Source organism: Cherax quadricarinatus, chromosome 16, assembly GCF_038502225.1.
Source record: "Cherax quadricarinatus isolate ZL_2023a chromosome 16, ASM3850222v1, whole genome shotgun sequence".
In the NCBI taxonomy this organism is placed as follows: Eukaryota; Metazoa; Arthropoda; class Malacostraca; order Decapoda; family Parastacidae; genus Cherax; species Cherax quadricarinatus.
The window spans coordinates 47,825,883-47,848,856 of record NC_091307.1 but is presented as its reverse complement, the minus strand read 5'-3'; the positions used below and the strand labels follow the sequence as shown (position 1 = coordinate 47,848,856).

The following is a 22,974-nucleotide window of genomic DNA, read 5'->3' as shown; positions in this document are numbered from 1 at the left end:
CCATCGTCCTGAGGTCTGAGATTTTTTTTTCCAGGATTAAATCGATAGTATTGGACCCAAGAGAGGCACCAAGTTTTATCTAACAAGTGTAAATTCTGGTGACAAATGTAAAGTTACATAATTACAAAATCTCAGTAGGTTCATGTACATTTGCTGCAAATGTTTTATTTTCGGTAAGTGATCTGAATGTATGAATTCATACACATACATCAATGAATATGTAATTGCTTTAAATTTATAAGCGTTTCTCCCGTAAATATTAATTATAACATTCGACTATGGCAGTACCATCAATGCTGCTACTTGTGTTGATCCTGCTGCTGCTGCTTCTAGCTGCTAGTGGCACTGCAGGAGCTGCCCTGTTGCCTCCTTCTTATGGTATGTACAGACCTCTCACAGTTCTGTTAAATGGCTGTATTTATATCTATAACTAATGTACGTCATTTTAATATTTTTCTCTAAGAAAGGGACAGTGATTTTTAGTTTCCGTTATCATTCCTTCTATTAAATTCATATTTTCTCTCACTACAATTTGGATCAGCCTTCAAATGAATTTATATGTATATTCTAATTGCTTCTTAACGAAGGTTGAGGAGTCTTGCACTCTGCACACCGACATTAAGAAATGTGTGAAGCCGATAAAATTAGGAAAATATCAGTTAAGCAAATACAGATTTTTTTTTAATTAAAATATAGCAGGATATCGGATATCATCTTATTTCAAGAATTTGGTCTTCGCTACCGTGCACAAATGTTAAATATTGGAAGCCGGTTGATTGAGATGTTCTAGAGTTATAAGCATAATTAACTAGAAAAGTTAGAGGAAGGAAAATAAAACAGAGCTACATATATTTCTTACGCTGAGCGTTAAGAAAAATATATCCCCCCGCAAAGCATAACCTCGGTTCCCAATGCAGGCAACTGGAATAATGGAGAGAATGGCATAAGTTAATGCAGTTAAAATTTAGAATTTAATAATTGAAGGGAATCAGAAGGGGCAGTCTTTCTAATCTCAACAACTCTCTCTGTTCCTTACACATCAAACTTACTTTTTGCCAAACTTTGTAGTAATCTGGTTCGTACCTCTCATCCTTCTATTAATGCCTCAGGAGTCTAGTCGATTTCCTATTCCTCTTGTCTTCTTCAATACTTCGGAGAGGCTGGCTGCTCTCTTTCTGACAGACTTCAAGTGTACAAAAGAGGCGTTAGACATGCCGACACCAAAAGTTCTCTCTTCTGTCATGTTAGAGATCACAATCTTCCTACTGACTGGTCTCCTCAGCTAATATTGTCAACCCTTCTTCTAGCCTTCACAGAGGCCGTCATGGTTAAGCATTCTGTACACAACTTTCCTGATTTGAATCTTAGTCCTGGCTTTCTCCCCCTCATGCCTTCCTTCCGATTACATTGTCAGATGCCCCATACTTCGGAGTTCTCGTGACCTGACCTGATCTTTTCTTCTCCTTTTCTTCCGCCTAGCTGCGTTCTGTCCCTAAGGGTTCCCCCCTCTGCTCTTTTTTTAGGTCCCACCTTTGTGGGCCATTACCTCTCCAGCAGTGCTCTTTTTTTGTTTTGTTTTTTGTCCTTACCTGGCGCCTGTCCAGGTAAGGACAAGGGAGCTAGGGGCCCACAAAGGGTAGGAACAGGAACACAGAGGGGGAAAAAATGGACCAAATACCCAAGGAAGAAAACCCAAAGGAGAAGAAGGAAAGGGAAAGAGGGAATTCCTACAAAGTTAAAAACTCGTATCCTAAAAATTGCTCACAATTCTACTTAGGAGGACATTTGGGTGTCACTAAAACCCTATATATAGTCTTAAAATATTTTTTATTGGCCGTGTATAAGACGAGATGTGCGTAGTTACATCCTTTCCAATTGTGAGTGTCAGCAAGTGGGTAAGCCAGGACACTATATTAGACCCGCAGATGGAGAGCCTTTTGCGGACATAATTATTGACTGTATAGGACCATTACCAAAGGCCAAATCAGAAAACCAATACCTGTTTACTGTTTTTGATAAAAATTACTAAGCGTAGAATAAACACCAAGGCCATTCGTAAAGCCATGATTAAGTTTATTTTCAGCTTGCATTTCTCAGTCTGTCCAAAGTGACCAGGGCACTAATTTTACAGTAAAATCATTTAAAGAAGCTTTAAGTAGGCTAGGAATTCGACAAAAGCTGTCCACAGCCTATCATCCTCAGTCCCAAGGTGCTTGGAACGGTTTCATCACTCCCTTTTGAGTGCGTATTGCATGTTGAGTGAGTATTGCATGCATTTTTCTACAGACTGGGATGGTCAGTTGTTTCAATAAGCCAAGGAAACTTTCCACAATAGTCATCTTCACCCTTAAGTGAAGCTCAGTTCTGGCTAAGTTAGGTTCTGAGTAGCAAGGAATTTTATGCATTCAAGGATTCTCTTCAAGATATCCCGCCACTTCTGCTTTCCCTTCTCTGTGATTGAAGTTCTGCGTCAATATCTCCTCTATCTTCAGATAAATTTCACTCCATGTCTCTCCACTGTGTGAAGCACTCCCGATGACTAATAGCTCAAATGGAGATTGATCGTCTGACCTGGAAAAGAGAAGATAACACATACAAAATATAGACCTTTTAGAAGGGGAATAAACTAGCCATGAGCGAGTCACTTCCTCACCATAAGCATTTCCCAATTCCCTCTGGAACAAAGTTTTGTTGGTAGGTAAGGCCCCCTCTCTGTTCTGGAAACACTTCGATCCAAGATATAGCTTATGTTCTCAACGCATCAGGCAGAATTGCTTTTTCAGTATCCTTATCAGAAGTCCACTGTCACGCAATTTAATCACTTTTGGTATGACAGTTCTAGGCTCTTCAACACCATCCAGTTCACAAGGTTCATTATCGCCTGGTTCAATTACGGCAGGTTAAATTTCGTCAATAAACTCAACATCTCCACCACCACCATCGTCTTCACCTGCTGTCATGTCCACGTTCTCTCTGGCATCCTCACTTTTAATCTCGCCAATATCTGATTTATCTGACTTGTCTTTCTCCTTGGCATGTGATGCCAGGTGCAGGCGACTCCATGGACCATGTCGAACAACTTTTTCTTAACTTGCTGACTTCCTCCACGTCCAACTTTCGTCTCTTCCGTCTTTCAACTCCACTTTCATTCTTCTTTGTAAAGAAATGTTTCATGGTCTTTTTTACACAATGCTCGGAAATAACGAAATGACACTTTTAAAAAGAACATTAAATTTAATATGTTTTGCAAAAAAAAAAAAAAAATAGATTACCTCACTAGTTTGCGCACATGAACGGCAGGTGGCACTGAGCAGTGGTACTGTGAGGTACGTGGGTAATGTAGCTCCCAGCACTGTATTTTAAGTAATAATTGATATAAGTGGTTTAACAATCTATTCATCCAAGTGCTTCTCACGAGTGATAATCTAAGACATCATTCATCTGAAGAAAATTCTTTTTTTTTTTACACTATCCGAGGATGGCTTGTCTGACTTTAAAAGAAACAGCTCAGTAGCGCTTAGGTCACATGCCATATCTGTCATACCTTAGGTACGCCACTACATGCAAAACTCCTTTACCGCCGTCTCCAACTTTTTCTATGGCGAACCCTACTAGTTATCCTATTTTTCTCCACCCTTTCTAAATGTTCAAACCCCCTCATCAATCCCTTCTCAGCCCTCTGAATAATACTTTTAATAACATAACACCTAGTTCTAATCTCCAAGCAAAGAGTTCTCTGCATAAAATTCACACCACACACTGCCCTCAGAAACGGCTTCTCCACTGCCATCAGCCACCTCCACGCTGTAACATTCACCACCAGTGCTTCACTCCCATATCAAAGTGTTAGTACCACTGTACTCTCATACATTTCCCTCTTTGCCTCCATGGATAACGTTCTTTCCCTCTACAGATTCATCAATGCTCGATTCATATTTTTTCCCCTCGTCAGTTTTGTGGTTCATCTCGTGTCTTATAGATACACCGACACGTCCACACCGAAATATCTAAACATACTCACTTGTTCCATGATCTCTCCCTCGAGTCTAATATCCAATCTTTCATTGCCTAATTTTTTTAACTCTCGTCACCTTGCTCTTTCCTGAATTCAAAGGCAATACTTATTTTTATTTTTTTATTAATTCTGCTCAGTTCAATTGTTTCACAGCTTATCTGAGGATCTTCTTGGATCCTGATGCTTAACCAGTGAGCAATCAGCAGGATATCTCGTATAAACTGTTGGTAATGAGTCATAGTGTACCTGCAATTTTTTTGAGGATTTAAAATAAGATTTTCATATGTCGCAGATGCACAAGCAAGAGCATTAACAGAGGGCGCTATGCTTGACGCTGTGTTGTCAACAGAGATGCGTCCTCCTTGCTCTGTTTTTATCATCACAGATGACAGCACATCTACCTCTCCTACCAACACTGTAAGGAAAGTGAACGAGCAATAACGCATTTGTGTTTGGTTTTGGACTAAGAATTTTGTTAATCATTTGATACTGCCATCACAATCAAGTTCTATTATTGTATGTTTCTTCCAGTTAATAAAAACACTACGGATTCCTGGAAGTGTGGCCATTTTTACGGTAAAATCACGAAACGCAATGTTAAACCTAACACATCAACAGCTTCCCAAAGTTTTCTCGGACGCTAAAATTGTAGGTGGCTCTCTTCTTACAATAAAAATAAAATTTAATATACATTATTTCTGGGACTGAATGATCACTCATATATTAGAGCTGATGTAGTCAGGCCACACTCGCATTACTGCTGAGGCAGTTAGGTCACAGAACATCTACCATTTTACTCTTAACAGCTGCGGCAGGTGTCATGGTGCGTGACGGTGGTCGTGGTGAGTGACGATACTCTTTTCCTGACTGCCTTCGCTGAGTGGTCCCTCAAGGGTCGTCTTCAGGTGTGGTCAACTAGGTTCCTCGTCGTCACTCGTTTGAACCTAAATCAACTGCAGTTCCTCCACACGACTTTCTCCATGACAAACTCCATGTTCCTTATTATAGAAGAATCTTCAGGGAACATCAAGTAGTTACCATATATTGTATTAGTACATGGGCCATAACAGATGTTGCTGCCACCTGCAGTGGCAAAACTTTTCAAGTATAAATTATTTTGACCGTAATAAACTTTATCATATATTTTATACAAGAAATCTTGTAAACACAGCCATTACCATTTCTGAGGGATAATTTTTTTTTTCAATTTTTTTTTTTACTGTATCAATATTTTTAAATTCAACTTTGATATTAAAATTATTAAGCAGAGAAAGCATATCAAGTACGTTTTCACTGTAAAGGAGAGCCAACGTATTTTTATCTGAATAAGGTTGGTTGCCCTTTTCGAATTGTATAAAGTATTTGTACCAATTTTAAAGGATTTATCAATTAAATTTCTTGGGTATTTCAGATCACTAGCCATTTCATAAATTTTGGATATTTTCTCATCTATGAATTCTGGACTACAAATACGCAAAGCTCTCAAAACACTGATTAGAAAATAGACAGTATAACTTTATCTTGATGTGAAGAATAATAGTGTACACTGGAACAGCTATGTCTACTTAATATGTTATTTCTACCTTACTATGAAAACTTGGTTGTTATGCCTTCTCTACTTAATAATTTTAATATCAAAACTGTATTTAAAATTCTTGATACAGTAAAAAAAAACTTTTGATGAAAAATTGCCACAGAAATGTTGACGTCTGTGTCTACAAGGTTCCTTGTAAAATGTGATAAAGTTTACTACGGTCAAACTGGTAAAAGTCTTGAATTAAGAATAAAGCAACATAAGTATAGTATTAGAAGACGACAAGATTCTAATGCTCTGTTTATTCGTGTGAGAGATTTTAACCATCCAATTGATTTTCAAACGGTTGAGAAAGTTGTATCTAGTAAATCCATTGTCGATAAGAATACAAGAGAATCAATCCTCATAAAAAATAGTTTTGAAAATAATATGAATATTGCTTTTGGGTTATACAAATTGAATTCATTTATAATTAATAAAATCTGGGAAAAATTTAAGATACATTAGATAAAATAATTTTTTGGGTAGAATGTAAGTTGTTTTACAGGGATCGTTAACTACCAACCTAGAAATCGTTAACAGCAATTTCATTAAAACAATTAAGTTTCTACTGAAAGGCAAAGATGAATTAGTCAAACAATTTACTTCCACTAATCCATCTTTACCTTACATGTATGGACTAATAAAAACACACAAACCAGGGAATCCAGTCAGACCAATTATTAGCTCCATAGGGTCAGTTTCATATAAATTATCCAAACTGCTTGTTGATATTTTGAGCCCTATTGTTGGCAAAATTTCTAACTTCAATGTTAAAAACAATATAGATTTAGTTGATAAATTAAGCTCCTTGACTGACTTAAATGATTTTAACATGGTTAGTTTTGATGTTACTTCCTTGTTTACGAAAGTTCCTGTTGATGATTTATTAAGTTTCTTATCTGAAGATCTCGTTAATTATGATTTACCATTGCCAGTTCCTACTATCATTAAACTTATTAAACTTTGCATTGTTGATGCAAAATTTGTATTTAATGATAAGTTTTACACTCAGAAGTTTGGTATGGCAATGGTAAATCCTCTTTCACCTGTTCTTAGTAACCTATACATGGAATTTTTTGAAACAAGGTTGCTTAACACAATCCTCCCTAATAGAGCTAAATGGTTCAGATATGTTCAGAAATGCTTTTTACAATCCAAAAAGGGACAACCAGCGTTATTCAACTAAAAATATGTTGGTTCTCTCTTACCATGAAAACTTGGTTGATATGCCTTCTCTTCTTAAGACTTTTAATATTAAAGTTGTAAAAAAACTTTTGATAAAGAATTCCCCCCAAAATGCTGATGGGTGTGTCTATAAGATTCCTTGTAAAATTTGCGATACTTTATTACGGTCAAACTGGTAAAAAATCTCGAACTAAGATTAAAACAACATAAATATGGCATTAGAACTGGACAAGATTCCAATGCTCTATTTATTCATGTGAGAGATTTTAACCATCCAATTGATTTTCAAAAAGATGAGAAAGTTGTATCAAGCAAGTCCATGGCCGAGAGGAATATAATTTGAAAGTTAAGACACATGTGCAACATCTGGATATCTTTATTGTAGACGTTTCGCCATCCAGTGGCTTTATCAATACAGATTCTAGGACATAATAGGAAGACAGTAGAACTATATACAAAAGATGAGGTAATCAGTCCCTCGGCCTTGGAGTTAGTGTTCACAGCATCGTGGTGGAGGAGAGTCTGGAGCAAAGACAAAAAGACTGGCGTTTATATAGGCGTCAGTGGAAGGGACGGGCAGCAGACGAGGGCAGTCACTGGTAGGCGGGATTCCCCAGTGGAAGTAGGTCCTTCCCAAAGAGATGGGTTAGTTGCAGCAGCCGTGAAGAAGGTCTTGTAGATGTCCTCTGAACCAAGATTCCATGATGTTGCAGTGTCTGACAAGTTGTGCAAGAAAGGTATAAAATACCGACAATATGAAAGTTAAGACACATGTGCAACATCTGGATATCTTTATTGTAGACGTTTCGCCATCCAGTGGCTTTATCAATACAGATTCTAGGACATAATAGGAAGACAGTAGAACTATATACAAAAGATGAGGTAATCAGTCCCTCGGCCTTGGAGTTAGTGTTCACAGCATCGTGGTGGAGGAGAGTCTGGAGCAAAGACAAGAAGACTGGCGTTTATATAGGCGTCAGTGGAAGGGACGGGCAGCAGACGAGGGCAGTCACTGGTAGGCGGGATTCCCCAGTGGAAGTAGGTCCTTCCCAAAGAGATGGGTTAGTTGCAGCAGCCGTGAAGAAGGTCTTGTAGATGTCCTCTGAACCAAGATTCCATGATGTTGCAGAGGACATCTACAAGACCTTCTTCACGGCTGCTGCAACTAACCCATCTCTTTGGGAAGGACCTACTTCCACTGGGGAATCCCGCCTACCAGTGACTGCCCTCGTCTGCTGCCCGTCCCTTCCACTGACGCCTATATAAACGCCAGTCTTCTTCTCTTTGCTCCAGACTCTCCTCCACCACGATGCTGTGAACACTAACTCCAAGGCCGAGGGACTGATTACCTCATCTTTTGTATATAGTTCTACTGTCTTCCTATTATGTCCTAGAATCTGTATTGATAAAGCCACTGGATGGCGAAACGTCTACAATAAAGATATCCAGATGTTGCACATGTGTCTTAACTTTCATATTGTCGGTATTTTATACCTTTCTTGCACAGGAATATAATTGAATCTTGTTTCATAAAAAGCAGTTTTGACAATAATATGAATATTTCCTTTGGTTTATATAAATTAGATCCATTTATAATTAATAGAATTTGGGAAGAATTTAATAATTTATTGGACAAATAATAATTTTTAAAATTCTTATTTCTTGGGTAGAATAGTTTGTTGGTGGGTTGCGTGAAGGACCTGTCTAGTTGGGCCGGCGGGCCTGCTACAGTGTTCCCTTTCTTATGAGTCGCGCATCAGGTATTTTCTTTGTTGTAGGATTTGATAGTGAGGTGTGGGCTAGACCCTCATATATACCTTCCTTTGATGTTCTACTTTCATTGTTCCTTGATAATGTGAGTAGTCACGAAAGCGCTTGGAACTTCTCTATTCTTTCACAGTGGTTGTTTTGCATATTCTGAAATCACCTGTTTACTGTTATCTTATTGCATATATATATATATATATATATATATATATATATATATATATATATATATATATATATATATATATAGATATATATATATATATATATATATATATATATATATATATATATATATATATATATATATATATATATATATATATATATATATATATATATATATATATATATATATATATATATATATATATATATATATATATATATATATATATATATATATATATATATATATATATATATATATATATATATACATATATGTATATATATATATATATATATATACATATATATATATATATATATATATATATGTATATATATACACATGTATATATATACACATATATATATATATATGTATATATATACACATATATATGTATATATATATACATACACATATATATGTATATATATATACATATGTATATATATATATATAATATATATAACCATATATACATATATATATATATATATATATATATATATATATATATATATATATATATATATATATATATATATATATATATATATATATATATATATATATATATACATATATTTATATATATATGTATATATATATATATATATATATATATATATATAAATATATATATATATATATATGTATATATATATATGTATATATATATAAATATATATATGTATATATATATATATATATATATATATATATATATATATATATATATATATATATATATATATATATGTTTATATATATTTTTTTTTTTTTTTTTTAATTTTTTAATATAGGGAAGTACCACCTCTATGGCTGGAATGGGGACCCTCATCCTCAGAGAAGACAATAAACGTACCTCAGGGAAAACTCAAGGTTCTCCACGGAGCTGTTTGAATATTTTCTTCTCCTACCACCCCCTATATTTATATTCTATGTGAACATTTATTAATAAACAAAATACATTTACAGAAAAAAACATAAATATGAATACAATGGCACAATGTATCAAAGATGATGAATTTCCTCCAGCTCCTCCGAGGCAGAACAGGCAGAATAGGCAGAACTTGCGATCTTGGCTTAAATAGTAACGCTCATCTTGCCACATAGGACAAGCGAAAATTTGTGTATGCAATAATTTCGCCAAAATCATTCTGAACCTAACGAAAAAAATATATTTCACTGCGTTTGTTTAGAAGTAAATTATTGTAAACAAATCTAAAATATATTAAGTTGGGTTAGGCTAAAATAAATTTTTCTTCTTATAATAAGGTTAGCTAAGTTTTCTAAGATTCTTTTGGAGCAAAATTAAAAATTTCTACATTAACATTAATGAAAAAATATATCTTTAAACGTATAAGAGAAAATTTTAGAAAGGACTTAATTTTAAATGAGTTTTTGCTAATTGGCCAGTTTTACATATTCGGCACGACATATATATATATATATATATATATATATATATAAATATATATATATATATATATATATATATATATATATATATATATATATATATATATATATATATATATATATATTTATTATTATTATCACACTGGCCGATTCCCACCAAGGCAGGGTTTCCCGAAAAAGAAAAACTTTCACCATCATTCACTCCATCACTGTCTTGCCAGAAGGGTGCTTTACACTACAGTTTTTAAACAGCAACATTAACACCCCTCCTTCAGAGTGCAGGCACTGTACTTCCCATCTCCAGGACTCAAGCCCGGCCTGCCAGTTTCCCTGAATCCCTTCATAAATGTTACTTTGCTCACACTCCAACAGCACGTCAAGTATTAAAAACCATTTGTCTCCATTCACTCCTATCAAACACGCTCACGCATGCCTGCTGGAAGTCCAAGCCCCTCGCACACAAAACCTCCTTTACCCCCTCCCTCCAACCTTTCCTAGGCCGACCCCTACCCCGCCTTCCTTCCACTACAGACTGATACACTCTTGAAGTCATTCTGTTTCGCTCCATTCTCTCTACATATCCGAACAACCTCAACAACCCTTCCTCACCCCTCTGAACAACAGTTTTGGTAATCCCGCACCTCCTCCTAACTTCCAAAATACGAATTCTCTGCATTATATTCACACCACACATTGCCCTCAGACATGACATCTCCACTGCCTCCAGCCTTCTCCTCGCTGCAACATTCATCACCCACGCTTCACACCCATATAAGAGCGTTGGTAAAACTATACTCTCATACATTCCCCTCTTTGCCTCCAAGGACAAAGTTCTTTGTCTCCACAGACTCCTAAGTGCACCACTCACTCTTTTTCCCTCATCAATTCTATGATTCACCTCATCTTTCATAGACCCATCCGCTGACACGTCCACTCCTAAATATCTGATTACGTTCACCTCCTCCATACTCTCTCCCTCCAATCTGATATCCAATCTTTCATCACCTAATCTTTTTGTTATCCTCATAACCTTACTTTTTCCTGTATTCACCTTTAATTTTCTTCTTTTGCACACCCTACCAAATTCATCCACCAATCTATGCAACTTCTCTTCAGAATCTCCCAAGAGCACAGTGTCATCAGCAAAAAAGCAGCTGTGACAACTCCCACTTTGTGTGTGATTCTTTATCTTTTAACTTCACGCCTCTTGCCAAGACCATCACATTTACTTCTCTTACAACCCCATCTATAAATATATTTAAACAACCACGGTGACATCACACATCCTTGTCTAAGGCCTACTTTTACTGGGAAAAAATTTCCCTCTTTCCTACATACTCTAACTTGAGCCTCACTATCCTCGTAAAAACTCTTCACTGCTTTCAGTAACCTACCTCCTACACCATACACTTGCAACATCTGCCACATTGCCCCCCTATCCACCCTGTCATACGCCTTTTCCAAATCCATAAATGCCACAAAGACCTCTTTAGCCTTATCTAAATACTGTTCACTTATATGTTTCACTGTAAACACCTGGTCCACACACCCCCTACCTTTCCTAAAGCCTCCTTGTTCATCTGCTATCCTCTTCTCCGTCTTACTCTTAATTCTTTCAATTATAACTCTACCATACACTTTACCAGGTATACTCAACAGACTTATCCCCCTATAATTTTTGCACTCTATTTTATCCCCTTTGCCTTTATACAAAGGAACTATGCATGCTCTCTGCCAATCCCTAGGTACCTTACCCTCTTCCATACATTTATTAAATAATTGCACCAACCACTCCAAAACTATATCCCCACCTGCTTTTAACATTTCTATCTTTATCCCATCAATCCCGGCTGACTTACCCCCTTTCATTTTACCTACTGCCTCACGAACTTCCCCCACACTCACAACTGGCTCTTCCTCACTCCTACAAGATGTTATTCCTCCTTGCCTTATACACGAAATCACAGCTTCCCTATGTTCATCAACATTTAACAATTCCTCAAAATATTCCCTCCATCTTCCCAATACCTCTAACTCTCCATTTAATAACTCTCCTCTCCTATTTTTAACTGACAAATCCATTTGTTCTCTAGGCTTTCTTAACTTGTTAATCTCACTCCAAAACTTTTTCTTATTTTCAACAAAATTTGTTGATAACATCTCACCCACTCTCTCATTTGCTCTCTTTTTACATTGCTTCACCACTCTCTTAACCTCTCTCTTTTTCTCCATATACTCTTCCCTCCTTATATATATATATTCTTTCTTTCAACACACCGGCCGTATCCCACCGAGGTGGGGTGGCCCAAAAGGAAAAACGAAAGTTTCTCCTTTTACATTTATTAATATATACAGGAGAAGAGGTTACTGGCCCTTTGCTCCCGGCATTTTAGTCGCCTCTTACAACACGCATGGCTTACGGAGGAAGAATTCTGGTCCACTTCCCCATGGAGGTAAGTGGAAATAAACAAGAACAAGAACTAGTTAGAAAAATGGAAGAAAACCCAGAGGGGTGTGTATATACATATATGCTTGTACATGTATGTGTAGTGTGACCTAAGTGTAAGTAGAAGTAGCAAGACGTACCTGAATTCTTGCATGTTCATGAGACAGAAAAATGGACACCAGCAATCCTTCCTTCATGTAAAACAATTACAGGTTTCCGTTTTACACTCACTTGGCAGGACGGTAGTACCTCCCTGGGCGGTTGCTGTCTACCAGCCTACTACCTAGGATATATATATATATATATATATATATATATATATATATATATATATATATATATATATATATATATATATATATATATATATATATATACGTATGGATATGTGTGTGTGTGTGTGACCTTGTGTGTGTATACATATCATATATTAATACTAATAATATTTTTCTTGTTATAATTTCTTATTCTTCAATAAAATGAATATTCACAAGAAAATATTTATCATTACTAAAGTATACAGAATATAAAAGGTATACTTAACATGCAGTTCTCCTCGTACAGGTGCAATATATACATACATTTACCGTACAGTGGCAGAAATTCCCAGGCTCTTCAGGTAGCCACCTGGACGACCCACCGAGGCCTTGTTCTTACCTCTCATCTCCTGCTCTTCCCTGACAAGTTCTCCAGGTATGACAAAAAAAATATGAATTACAAATGAGGCATTCTAAAGTTGTACAATTTATGGTGATAGAAAAAGTTTCAGATAACCACTTAATGGTCCCTTACGGGGATATCTAATAAAACTCACAATTCTATTATTCTAACATTTCACAAGAAGCTACAACCTACAAAAGAGACTTGAAGAGACGTTTCCGTCCATCATGAACTTGATGATAGTCCAGGATAATCCGAAATGACGTCAAAAACTTCTTCTTTAAGTGTGGGTTATATGTGAAATTATTAGAAGAATTAAACATTAATGTCATTTAGAGTGACTGATACTGACAGACACGATAACAAATGTAGGAGAAAGACAACTAAGAGTAAATAACATATCGTCCTTAACCAAGATGAGTGCTATTATGTACCATATTTACAGTGGAGGGGAGATATGTTACAGTTTTTGAACTGAAGTATCAGCTTGCCCCTGGAGCGACGGTGATGGGATGAGTGATGATGAAAGTGTTTCATCTTATTCTGGTCACCCCTGCCTCGGTGGGAAATGGCCGTTGTCTTAAAAAATATTACGGAATATATACTGTAAAATAATATATTAACGAGACACCAGTGAGAACCGTGCACGACCAGACTTGGAGGAAAGGTCGGAAATGTTGTTTAACGTGTCCCAGACATCGCTCCACAACTTTGACCGTTTTCTCGTGATTTGCAGAGCTGTTAGCATAGCAGGTGAGCCTTGTTATACTCTTAACAGCTGTTCCATTGATGTGGAGGGCATTCCTACATGGGCGTGTGAGATGGACCACTGGTAGGGAGGGGATGCCTACGTGGGCGAGAGATATGGACCACTGATAGGGAGTGCATACCTACGTGGGCGTGTAAGATGGTCCACTGGTAGGGAGGGCATGCCTACGTGGGCGTGAGAAATGGACCACTGATAGGGAGTGCATGCCTACGTGGGCGTGTGAGATGGTCCACTGGTAGGGAGGGCATGCCTACGTGAGCGTGAGATATGGACCACTGATAGGGAGTGCATACCTACGTGGGCGTGTGAGATGGTCCACTGGTGGGGAGGGCATGTCTACGTGGGCGTGAGATATGGACCACTGATAGGGAGTGCATACCTACGTGGGCGTGTGAGATGGTCTACTGGTGGGGAGGGCATGCCTACGTGGGCGTGAGATATGGGCCACTGATAGGGAGTGCATACTTACGTGGGTGTGTGAGATGGTCCACTGGTGGGGACGGCATACCTACGCGGGCGTGTGAGATGACCTGAAAATATGTAATGTACTCTTATTGATTTACTGAATTTACAAACTTCTGTAAAAACAAATAAATATACCGTTATGTGAAAACAAAACTTGTTAAACATGGAAACAGATGTTTATGATTACAGTGGTCTGTATTTTGTTTAAAATATTTAATCATCCTAGTCACTGTATGAAACTAGCAAATGAATAATATTCAGATGACTACTGGAAGGACATACGGTTTTATATGTGAAAAGGTACACACTTAGAGGAAACCTGGAGAGGGTTTCGGGGATCAACGCCCTCGCGGCCTGGTGTGAGACTATGCCTCGTGGTGGATTAGGGTCTGATCAACCAGACTGTTACTGCTGGCAGCACGCAAACTGATGTAAGAGCCATAGCCAGGATGATCAGGTACTAACTTTAGGTGCTTGTCCAGCGCCTTCTTGAAGACAGCCAAGAGTCTATTAGTAATCCCCCTTATGTATGCTGGGAGGCAGTTGAACAGTCTTGGGCCACTGACACTTATAGTATTGTCTCTTAGCTTACTCATGGCGCCCCTGGTTTACGTTAGGGGAATGTTGCATCTCCTGCCAAGTCTTTTGCTTTCATAGCGAGTGATTTTCGTGTGCAAGTGTGGAACCAATCCTTCTAGGATTTTCCGAGTGTATATTATCATGTATCTTTCTCGCGTGCGTTCCAGGGAATACGAGTCAAGGAATTTCAATCGTTCCCAGTAATTTAGGTGCATTATCGTACTTATGTCTGCCGAGAAAGTTATCTGTACACTCTCCAGGTTAGTCATTTCGCTTAAATTGAATGGAGCACGTACGTAGACAGCCTCTACTGTCTGCACAGACAGTCTATGCTGTCTGCCAGCTTAGTTCATATTTCGCGGCACTAAGGTGCTGCCCTCTGGGCCAGCCCAAAGTGAGTGGGACACTGGGCCCACACTCTCTCACTCACACAGCGGCCTAGCAGCAAGACACAAGACCTACTAGCTCTCTCCCTCTCGTGGGCACAACACACAAGCCTGTGTACCCACCACGACATTGGCAAAGCAAGAAGAACCCTCTGCAGCCCTATAATTGACTCCACGCCACTGCAGCTCACCAATTAATCTCGTTCATATTGGTAGCAGCGGTGGTCACAGCAGTTGTGTTTGCCCGGAGAGATGAAGGAAGAGGTATGAAATCATCTTCACTTCATCACCATACACTAGTAACATCCGTCTCTCAACGAGTTATCCTGATTTCGTGTCTGCACGTTTCAGCATCCAGGCACAGGTACAAGCCGGAACTAGCCGAAATTTGCTGAATTTCTCCGAGAATTGTAAGTGGCGTCCCAGTGACCCCACGCTACAGCATCCCACGCTGTTTCTCAAGTAACGTGTTCAGCATCACTTGTATGTTCTGCTACTGTTGTTCAGCTCAGCACAGCTATTTCAGCAAGCCAGAGGTGAGTTTTGTGGAGATTTCTGCATCCAGTGTGTCTCCCTGTGTTTGTGGGTGGGGGAGGAGGAGGAGGAAGTGGCCGTTTCCTCGCCTCGCCCATGCTCGCCCTACTCACGCTCACCCGTCTACCATACACTCGCCACTGCCCACTCCCTCTGCTGTGTTTTCTGCTGTTTTTCGTGTGAATTCTTTGCCAGTGCTGTGTATCCGAGTGCCCAAGGCCACTAGAAGTCACGTGGATCAGCAAGCCACGTGGATTAGCAAGCCACGTGGATCAGCAAGCCACATAGATCAGCAAGCCACGTGGATCAGAAAGCCATGTGGATCAGCAAGCCACGTGGATCAGCAAGCCATGTGGATCAACAAGCCACGTGGATCAGCAAGCCATGTGTATCAGCATGCCATGTAGATCACGACACCACGTGGATCCCGATGCCACGTGGGTGTGGACGATGTCACGTGGATCTACAAGCCACGTGAGTTGCCAGATGTCCCAGGCCACATGCTGTGGTCTGCTGCCCGACTTCATGACGTCACGATGTCTGCCTGACGTCACCTCGAGATGTCTGCTGACGTCACAGTGCTGCTGACGTCACCTCGTGACGTTATGTCTGATATCACATGATGTCACATTGAGTGTTCTAGTAATTTTGTCAGTATTGTCGAGAAGATTGAGAGAAGAGATATGTCGTGTGTTAATTAATTCTACTCAGTCAGTGTTCTCATGTGTTAGTGTATGGCTTAGTGTCAATTTTGTTCACAGAAAACCATCATTTGCTAGTTTAAGCCATGTTGTACCGCATGTACAGCGGGTGTGTGTAAAGTTTTCCGTGTGTCCAGTGGTCTTGAGCCAGACCCCTGAGTAGCACCACTGTGTTAAGTCACCTGGTGTGACCAGCGCGTTTGACAGCTGATGTTACTCAGCCCCGAGCGACCGAGCCCCCTTGTACAGAAAGCTTTTATTGTTTGCCACTCGTGATGTTCTGCAGAATCGTACCTGCTACGATTCCCATCGAGATTTGTTTCACTTCACCTCCAGACCTTCAGAGTGCAGTTATATGTAGAGAAACAGGTCTGGGGATGCTTAGACTAACCTCTGCTATAACTCCAACTGCTGAGAGAATGACACTCGTCAAGCCGCAGTTAGCCCTGTCGGCAGGCGCTGTGTCAGCCTCGTGTCACAAGCTTCAGTGAGCTCCTGCTCAAAGAAGATGTCACTTTGACTGCTAGCTCGCTCACTGCAGTTTGGTGTATGATGTTACGACTCCCGGATATTTCACCCAGTCGTCTCTGCCACGACTCGCTTCACGACTCACTCCATGCTCTCTGGCAGTGACAGCCCAGCGACAGTACCAGTCGAGAAGTGTCCTCCTGAGTTGCTTGCCAGAAATCCTGCCCAGTTGCCGAGTTTTGACGGCGTCTCACTCGAGGGAACCAGCAGGCTGTGCCCCAGGTTGAGTGAAAACCTGCAGTGACTCCTACGATGGCTGTTTCACCGTTCTAGAGAAGACCGTACCTCGTTACGTCACAGCTCAGCCGCAGCGATGTCTCCTGTGTTGTAGTATCTGTCCAGACACAGGAAGGCGTGCAGTGATGCCCTTCGATGCTCACTGCCTATGACCACGATGTTTCTCGCACCCCACATTTTTTCCATGTCTATATGTATATACATGTTTTTTTATTTGTGTTCTGTGCCCTGTTCCTATGAGAGAGAGACCGAGTTTTTTTTACCACCAGCATTGTCGCATCGGGACGACGCGAGGGGTGGCCGAGTGTATGTAGACTGCCTGTACTATCTGCATAGACAGCCTATGCTGTCTGCCAGCTTAGTTCATATTTTGCAGCACTAAGGTGCTGCCCTCTGGGCCAGCCCAAAGTGAGTGGGACACTGGGCCCACACTCTCTCACTCACTCAGCGGCCTAGCAGCAAGACACAAGGCCTACTAGTTCTGTCTCTCTCATGGGCATGGCCCTACCGGGCCATGGGCACAACACACAAGCCTGTATACCCACCACGACATTACAAATAAAGTAAGAAGCCTCCGAAGACGAATCATTCACTCACCCACTACCAGTTCACCAATTAATCTCGTTCACAGTTAGTGAACTGCAGTATTCCAGCCTAGAGAGAACAAGCGAGGATCATCATGGGCTTGGCGTCCTTAGTTTTGAAGGTTCTCATTATTCATCCTATCATTTTTCTAAGAGATGAGGTAGATACATTGTTGTGGTCTTTAAAGGTGAGATCCTCTGACATTATCACTCCCAGGTTCTTCACATTACTTTCTCGCTCTATTGTGAAGTTAGAATTTGTTGCATACCCAGTTACAGTTTTAATTTCCTGAAGTTTTCCATATTCGAGTAGTTGAAATTTCTCTTCAGTGAACTTCATATTGCTTTCAGTGGCCCATTTAAAGATTTGGTTCATATCCACTTGGATGGAGGTCACTGTCATGGCAATATGAGTATCATCTGCAAAAGAACACATGGAGCTTTGGCTTACATCTTGGTCTATGTCAGATATGAGGATGAGGAATAGGATGGGAGCGAATACTGTGCCTTGTGGAACAGAGCTTTCACTGTGCCCTATTTCACCGAAGGCTTTCGCAAAGTCTGTGAATACTGCATCTGCATTCAGTTTATTCTCTATAGCATCCAGGACCTTGTCACAGTGGTCCAGCAGCTGGGACAAGCAGGAGCGATCTTCTCTAAACCCGCGTTGCCCTAGGTTGTGTATTTGATGGGTATCTAGGTGGTTGGTGATCTTGCTGCTTAGAACTCTCTCAAAGATTTTTTTTGATATGGAATGATAGTGCTATCGGTCTGTAGTTCTTTGCAATTCCTTTACTGCCACCTTTGTGAAGTGGGGCTGTGTCTGTTGTTTTAAAAAGTGTTGGCTGACCCCTGTGTCTATGCTCCCTCTCCACAGAATGCTGAAGGCACGTGACAGGGGCTTCTTGCAGTTCCTGATGAACACGAAGTTCCATGAGTCTGGGCCTGGGGCAGAGTGCATGGGCATGCTATTTATTGCCTACTTGAATATTATTCTGAACATAATGCTATGGTTATATAAGTTTGAAGCATTCTATGTAAAATCTAGCCACTCTTGAGTCATCCATTTTATCGTGTCAGGGATTTAAGTAATGTTTATTAACTGATGTTAGTGTCATTCATGTTTTTTGGCAAAGTAATTGATAAATGTAGATATATATGGAATAAATTTAATTATATTTATTGTGATCAAATTTCATATTGACAGTAGAGAGGTAACACAACATATATCGATACCTAAGATAATTTAACAGCACCAATACAGTTGAATTATAATAAAAAATCTCAGAGAAATAAACCAAAATATTTTTAGGAAATTTTTGATCAGTAACATGAAAATAGTTTAAGAGAATAATAACAACTTTTGATTTAAATAGATATATTACTTATAGTATCGTCATACGATTTTTTCTCTCGTTAGATTCCTTCACCGACCAACTCTTCAGGTGGCCACAGAAGTCAACCCACTGAACGTACTGACTGACGAGGAGGAAGCTTCTGTTCCCTCAGGAAAAATACTCAAGTTTAAAGGACCAGCGGCTGAGGTTGTGTCATATCTCTCAGAGGGAGTTAACTTCTCGTAAGTGACAATGTTATTCTGGCTAAGTTTATAGGTAAGCAAGGACGATTTATTACCAGAACATTTATGCCTTTCTTGTAAAGAATTTTGAACTGGAAGATACTATATATTTTAAACGTCTTTAATTTATGAATTCAAGGAATATTCAGGTAAACTTTAAATCCCTTTTAATGACGAATGAGTGAAATGCTTTCATTAATTTTTCGGAGTATTATCTCCATGACTCCAATATTATTAGTAATGTTATAACAACAAAATTATTTATTATTTTTAATAATAATGAGAGTTTTATTAAAAATTATTATATTATTATTACTCTTATTATTATTAAGAAATATTATTATTTTATCACAATAATAATATCAACATTATTATTATTGTTATTATCATAATTATAATCCTGCTTCCCGAACCAAAGAATAAAAAATGATGTACAATAAATAGCATATAAGTACATGTAAATAATTGTCTGTTTCTTCCAGACTCTACTACCACTAGCACTGTGCTAGTTATTGTAATGGAGTAAAATACTGTCAGCAGAAATACTGTCAGCAGAAATACTGTCAGCAGAAATACTGTCAGCAGATAATACTGACCGCGAGCTATTTATGCAGTCTTCACTGCTGTACGGAACAACAGAATTTACTTCAATGGTTCTCATTCATCAGAAAATGTGCCACCTACTTTGTCTTCCAGTATACACACATTATTATACAGTTGTTCAGAAAAGAAACCATACCCCGGCCGGGATTGAACTCGCGGTCAGAGAGTCTCGAAACTCCAGCCCGTCGCGTTAGCCACTAGACCAGCTAGCCACAATAAGATTCGTCCAACTAGGTATATTTCTACACCATAGGAAGGTGTAGAAATATACCTAGTTTGACGAATATTATTGTGGCTAGCTGGTCTAGTGGCTAACGCGACGGGCTGGAGTTTTGAGACTCTCTGACCGCGGGTTCAATCCCGGCCGGGGTATGGTTTGTTTGCAATCGTGTCATTACGATTTCGTGAGTCACAGTTGTTCAGTATTGAAACCTCTACGGTTAAAAAGACTCTCATTAGTGTATTTCTTGATGTGCAATGGATATTTGGTGCTGTGTGCTCAACACATATAGGTGAGTACAAATCGGAAGCACGTCTGTTTCGCGCTCAGCAGACGGAGGATCAAGCCTCCACCACCTCTTGCGCTAAATGACCTACATGGGTTTAGCGCTTAACATGAATTAATTCCTTTGTGTGCTCAACGACTAAACATTTTTCATAACACAGATGTTAGGTTCTAGTAAAGGACATTGATGCCATCTTCAGATGACATCCATTGTCATGCACACTCGGTATTACGTCATCAGAAAAACAGAGGCAATTATTTATAGTAAAGGACATTGATGCCATCTTCAGATGATATCCATTGTCATGCACGCTCGGTATTACGTCATCAGAAAAACAGAGGCAATTATTTATATTTAAACATGTTATTTAATATATCTCTAATAGTGATTATTAGAAGAATATATGTAGCTGAAACGAATATATCATGCGATATAGTATGATTATTATTATCTATGCAGGCAATCTCGAGAGTTTTGATAGGTTGTCCTGTGCTTCTTCTTCTTGATTCGCCGGTACTCTCCCGGCCCGGGCATTTTCCAAGTGGTGACCCAGTCTTGGCTCTCTTTCTCGGGAGCATCTCAGACAAATGTCTGCCATGGGAGGAGGTGCAAGTACCTCCTCATCTTCGGGACCAACTGTCACCAGGCCTAGCCACATTCCCCGCTCACACGGGGCTCGTAGGGAGAAGCTAGGCCTCTCTGGTCTGCCATCCCCACCCCAAGGGGGCTAACGGGAATGGCAGTCTTGTGAGCTGCAATCTCTGGCTCAGTCACCTACCCTACCCTAGAATAGCTGGGCATGGTGTCGATCTGCCCTGTGCTGGTAAAGAGTTTTTTTTTTTTTAGAACCTCAGAATGCATCAGCATGGCCTCGTGCCTCCAGACGCTGAATCAGCTTGAGAAGATAGTCATTTTTCTATGCTCTTGTCATGCAGATATAGTTTTATGGTAGCATATTATCTCATTATCTCTGTGGAAGTCTGTTCCCTGAGTTTTATTTAGAGTTAGCGATTTTTGACAATTGTATTGTTATGTTGAGTCACTGAGCATGATTCAGGTCCCAAGTCGAACTCTCGAGTTACTTTGCTCTGACTGGGACTGGAAGTTGCTGAACTCAGATTCGGTAATTTAAGAGTTTTTACCTTTTTATGGAGGGCTTGTTCTTTGTCCTCAGTTAGATCGGGATCCTGAGTTTCTTCCTTATGTGACCCAGTGCTGCTCATGAACTGCTTTATGTAGTTTGTTGTTCAACAAACTGGTCGATGTCTTGACAAACAAGCTGGTCTTAGTTTTTCTTTGTTGGTCAGAAGTTAGTTTATTTACGGAAATGTTAGGCACTACTCATACTCACACACATTACTTTTTCTAGTACGCTTGAGTACAATGTCGTACACTAATGTGCCACATAATGCACTTTTTTAAAGTATAATAATATTTAAATTAATGTACATATATACTGAATAGTCATAACAAAATTACAGACATAAAACACCTAGTGGTTTGAAGAGGATAAATTCCAGCATTATTATTTTTTATAACATTTATTAACCCTAGACATCGTTTTTCAGTCAGTAAAGGTATTAAACTTTTTAAAGCTAATATAAATTCTTCCTACTGTAATCCTATTACAAAATCCTTAGCAATGACGCAATGTTTAGGATAACTGGTCCAACAGACATAATATTGGCAAATTTGATACATGCCACAAAGAGGCTAAATGCTATATGGACATCAGTAGGTTGGCCTAACTTTTTTTGGAAGATGTCTTTACTATAAATATTGCATTTTGCATCAGTAAAGGAGGTGGTCGTGGAAGAGGTGGTAGTGGGTGTGGTGGATCTCGTCGTGGTGGTGGATGAAGTGGAGGTGGTATTGTTGGAGATATTGATTGGCGGTGTGGAAATTGTGGAAGTATCAGTTGTGGTCGTGATGATGGTGTTAGTAGTAGCTGTGACAGTGATGGAGGCTGAGGTCTTAGTGGTAGTGGTGGTGGCGGTAGTCCTGATGTGTAAAGGTGATTATGGTGATAGTAATGGTAGCAGTAATGGCGGTGGTCTTGGTAAAGGTGGTAGTAATTGTCGTAGCTGTGGTGATCTGCTGTGCTAAATAAAGGATGTGGTGATGGTGGTGCTGGCGGTGGTGACAGGTGGTTTTGTGTGGAAATAAAGAAGATAACTTGAACAGGAGTTTAATGACGGATGAATGCTGGCGGATAGAGTTTGAGGTGGCGGCGAGAGCCACAATAAACCAAACATAAGAG

At 39.2% G+C, this 22,974-nt stretch overlaps 1 protein-coding gene across 1 annotated transcript in view; it reads left to right on the top strand.

Moving 5' to 3' along the window:
• Positions 1–278: 278 nt before the first annotated feature.
• The window catches only part of LOC128688806 (probable glutamate receptor), a 37,635-nt gene continuing 14,939 nt past the window's right edge, over positions 279–22,974 (top strand). The window contains exons 1-5 of the mRNA XM_070085670.1: positions 279–378; positions 4,308–4,432; positions 4,822–5,045; positions 13,148–13,276; positions 19,447–19,605. Of these exons, the coding sequence (XP_069941771.1) occupies positions 279–378; positions 4,308–4,432; positions 4,822–5,045; positions 13,148–13,276; positions 19,447–19,605 (737 nt within the window). The remainder of the gene's footprint in view (positions 379–4,307; positions 4,433–4,821; positions 5,046–13,147; positions 13,277–19,446; positions 19,606–22,974) is intronic.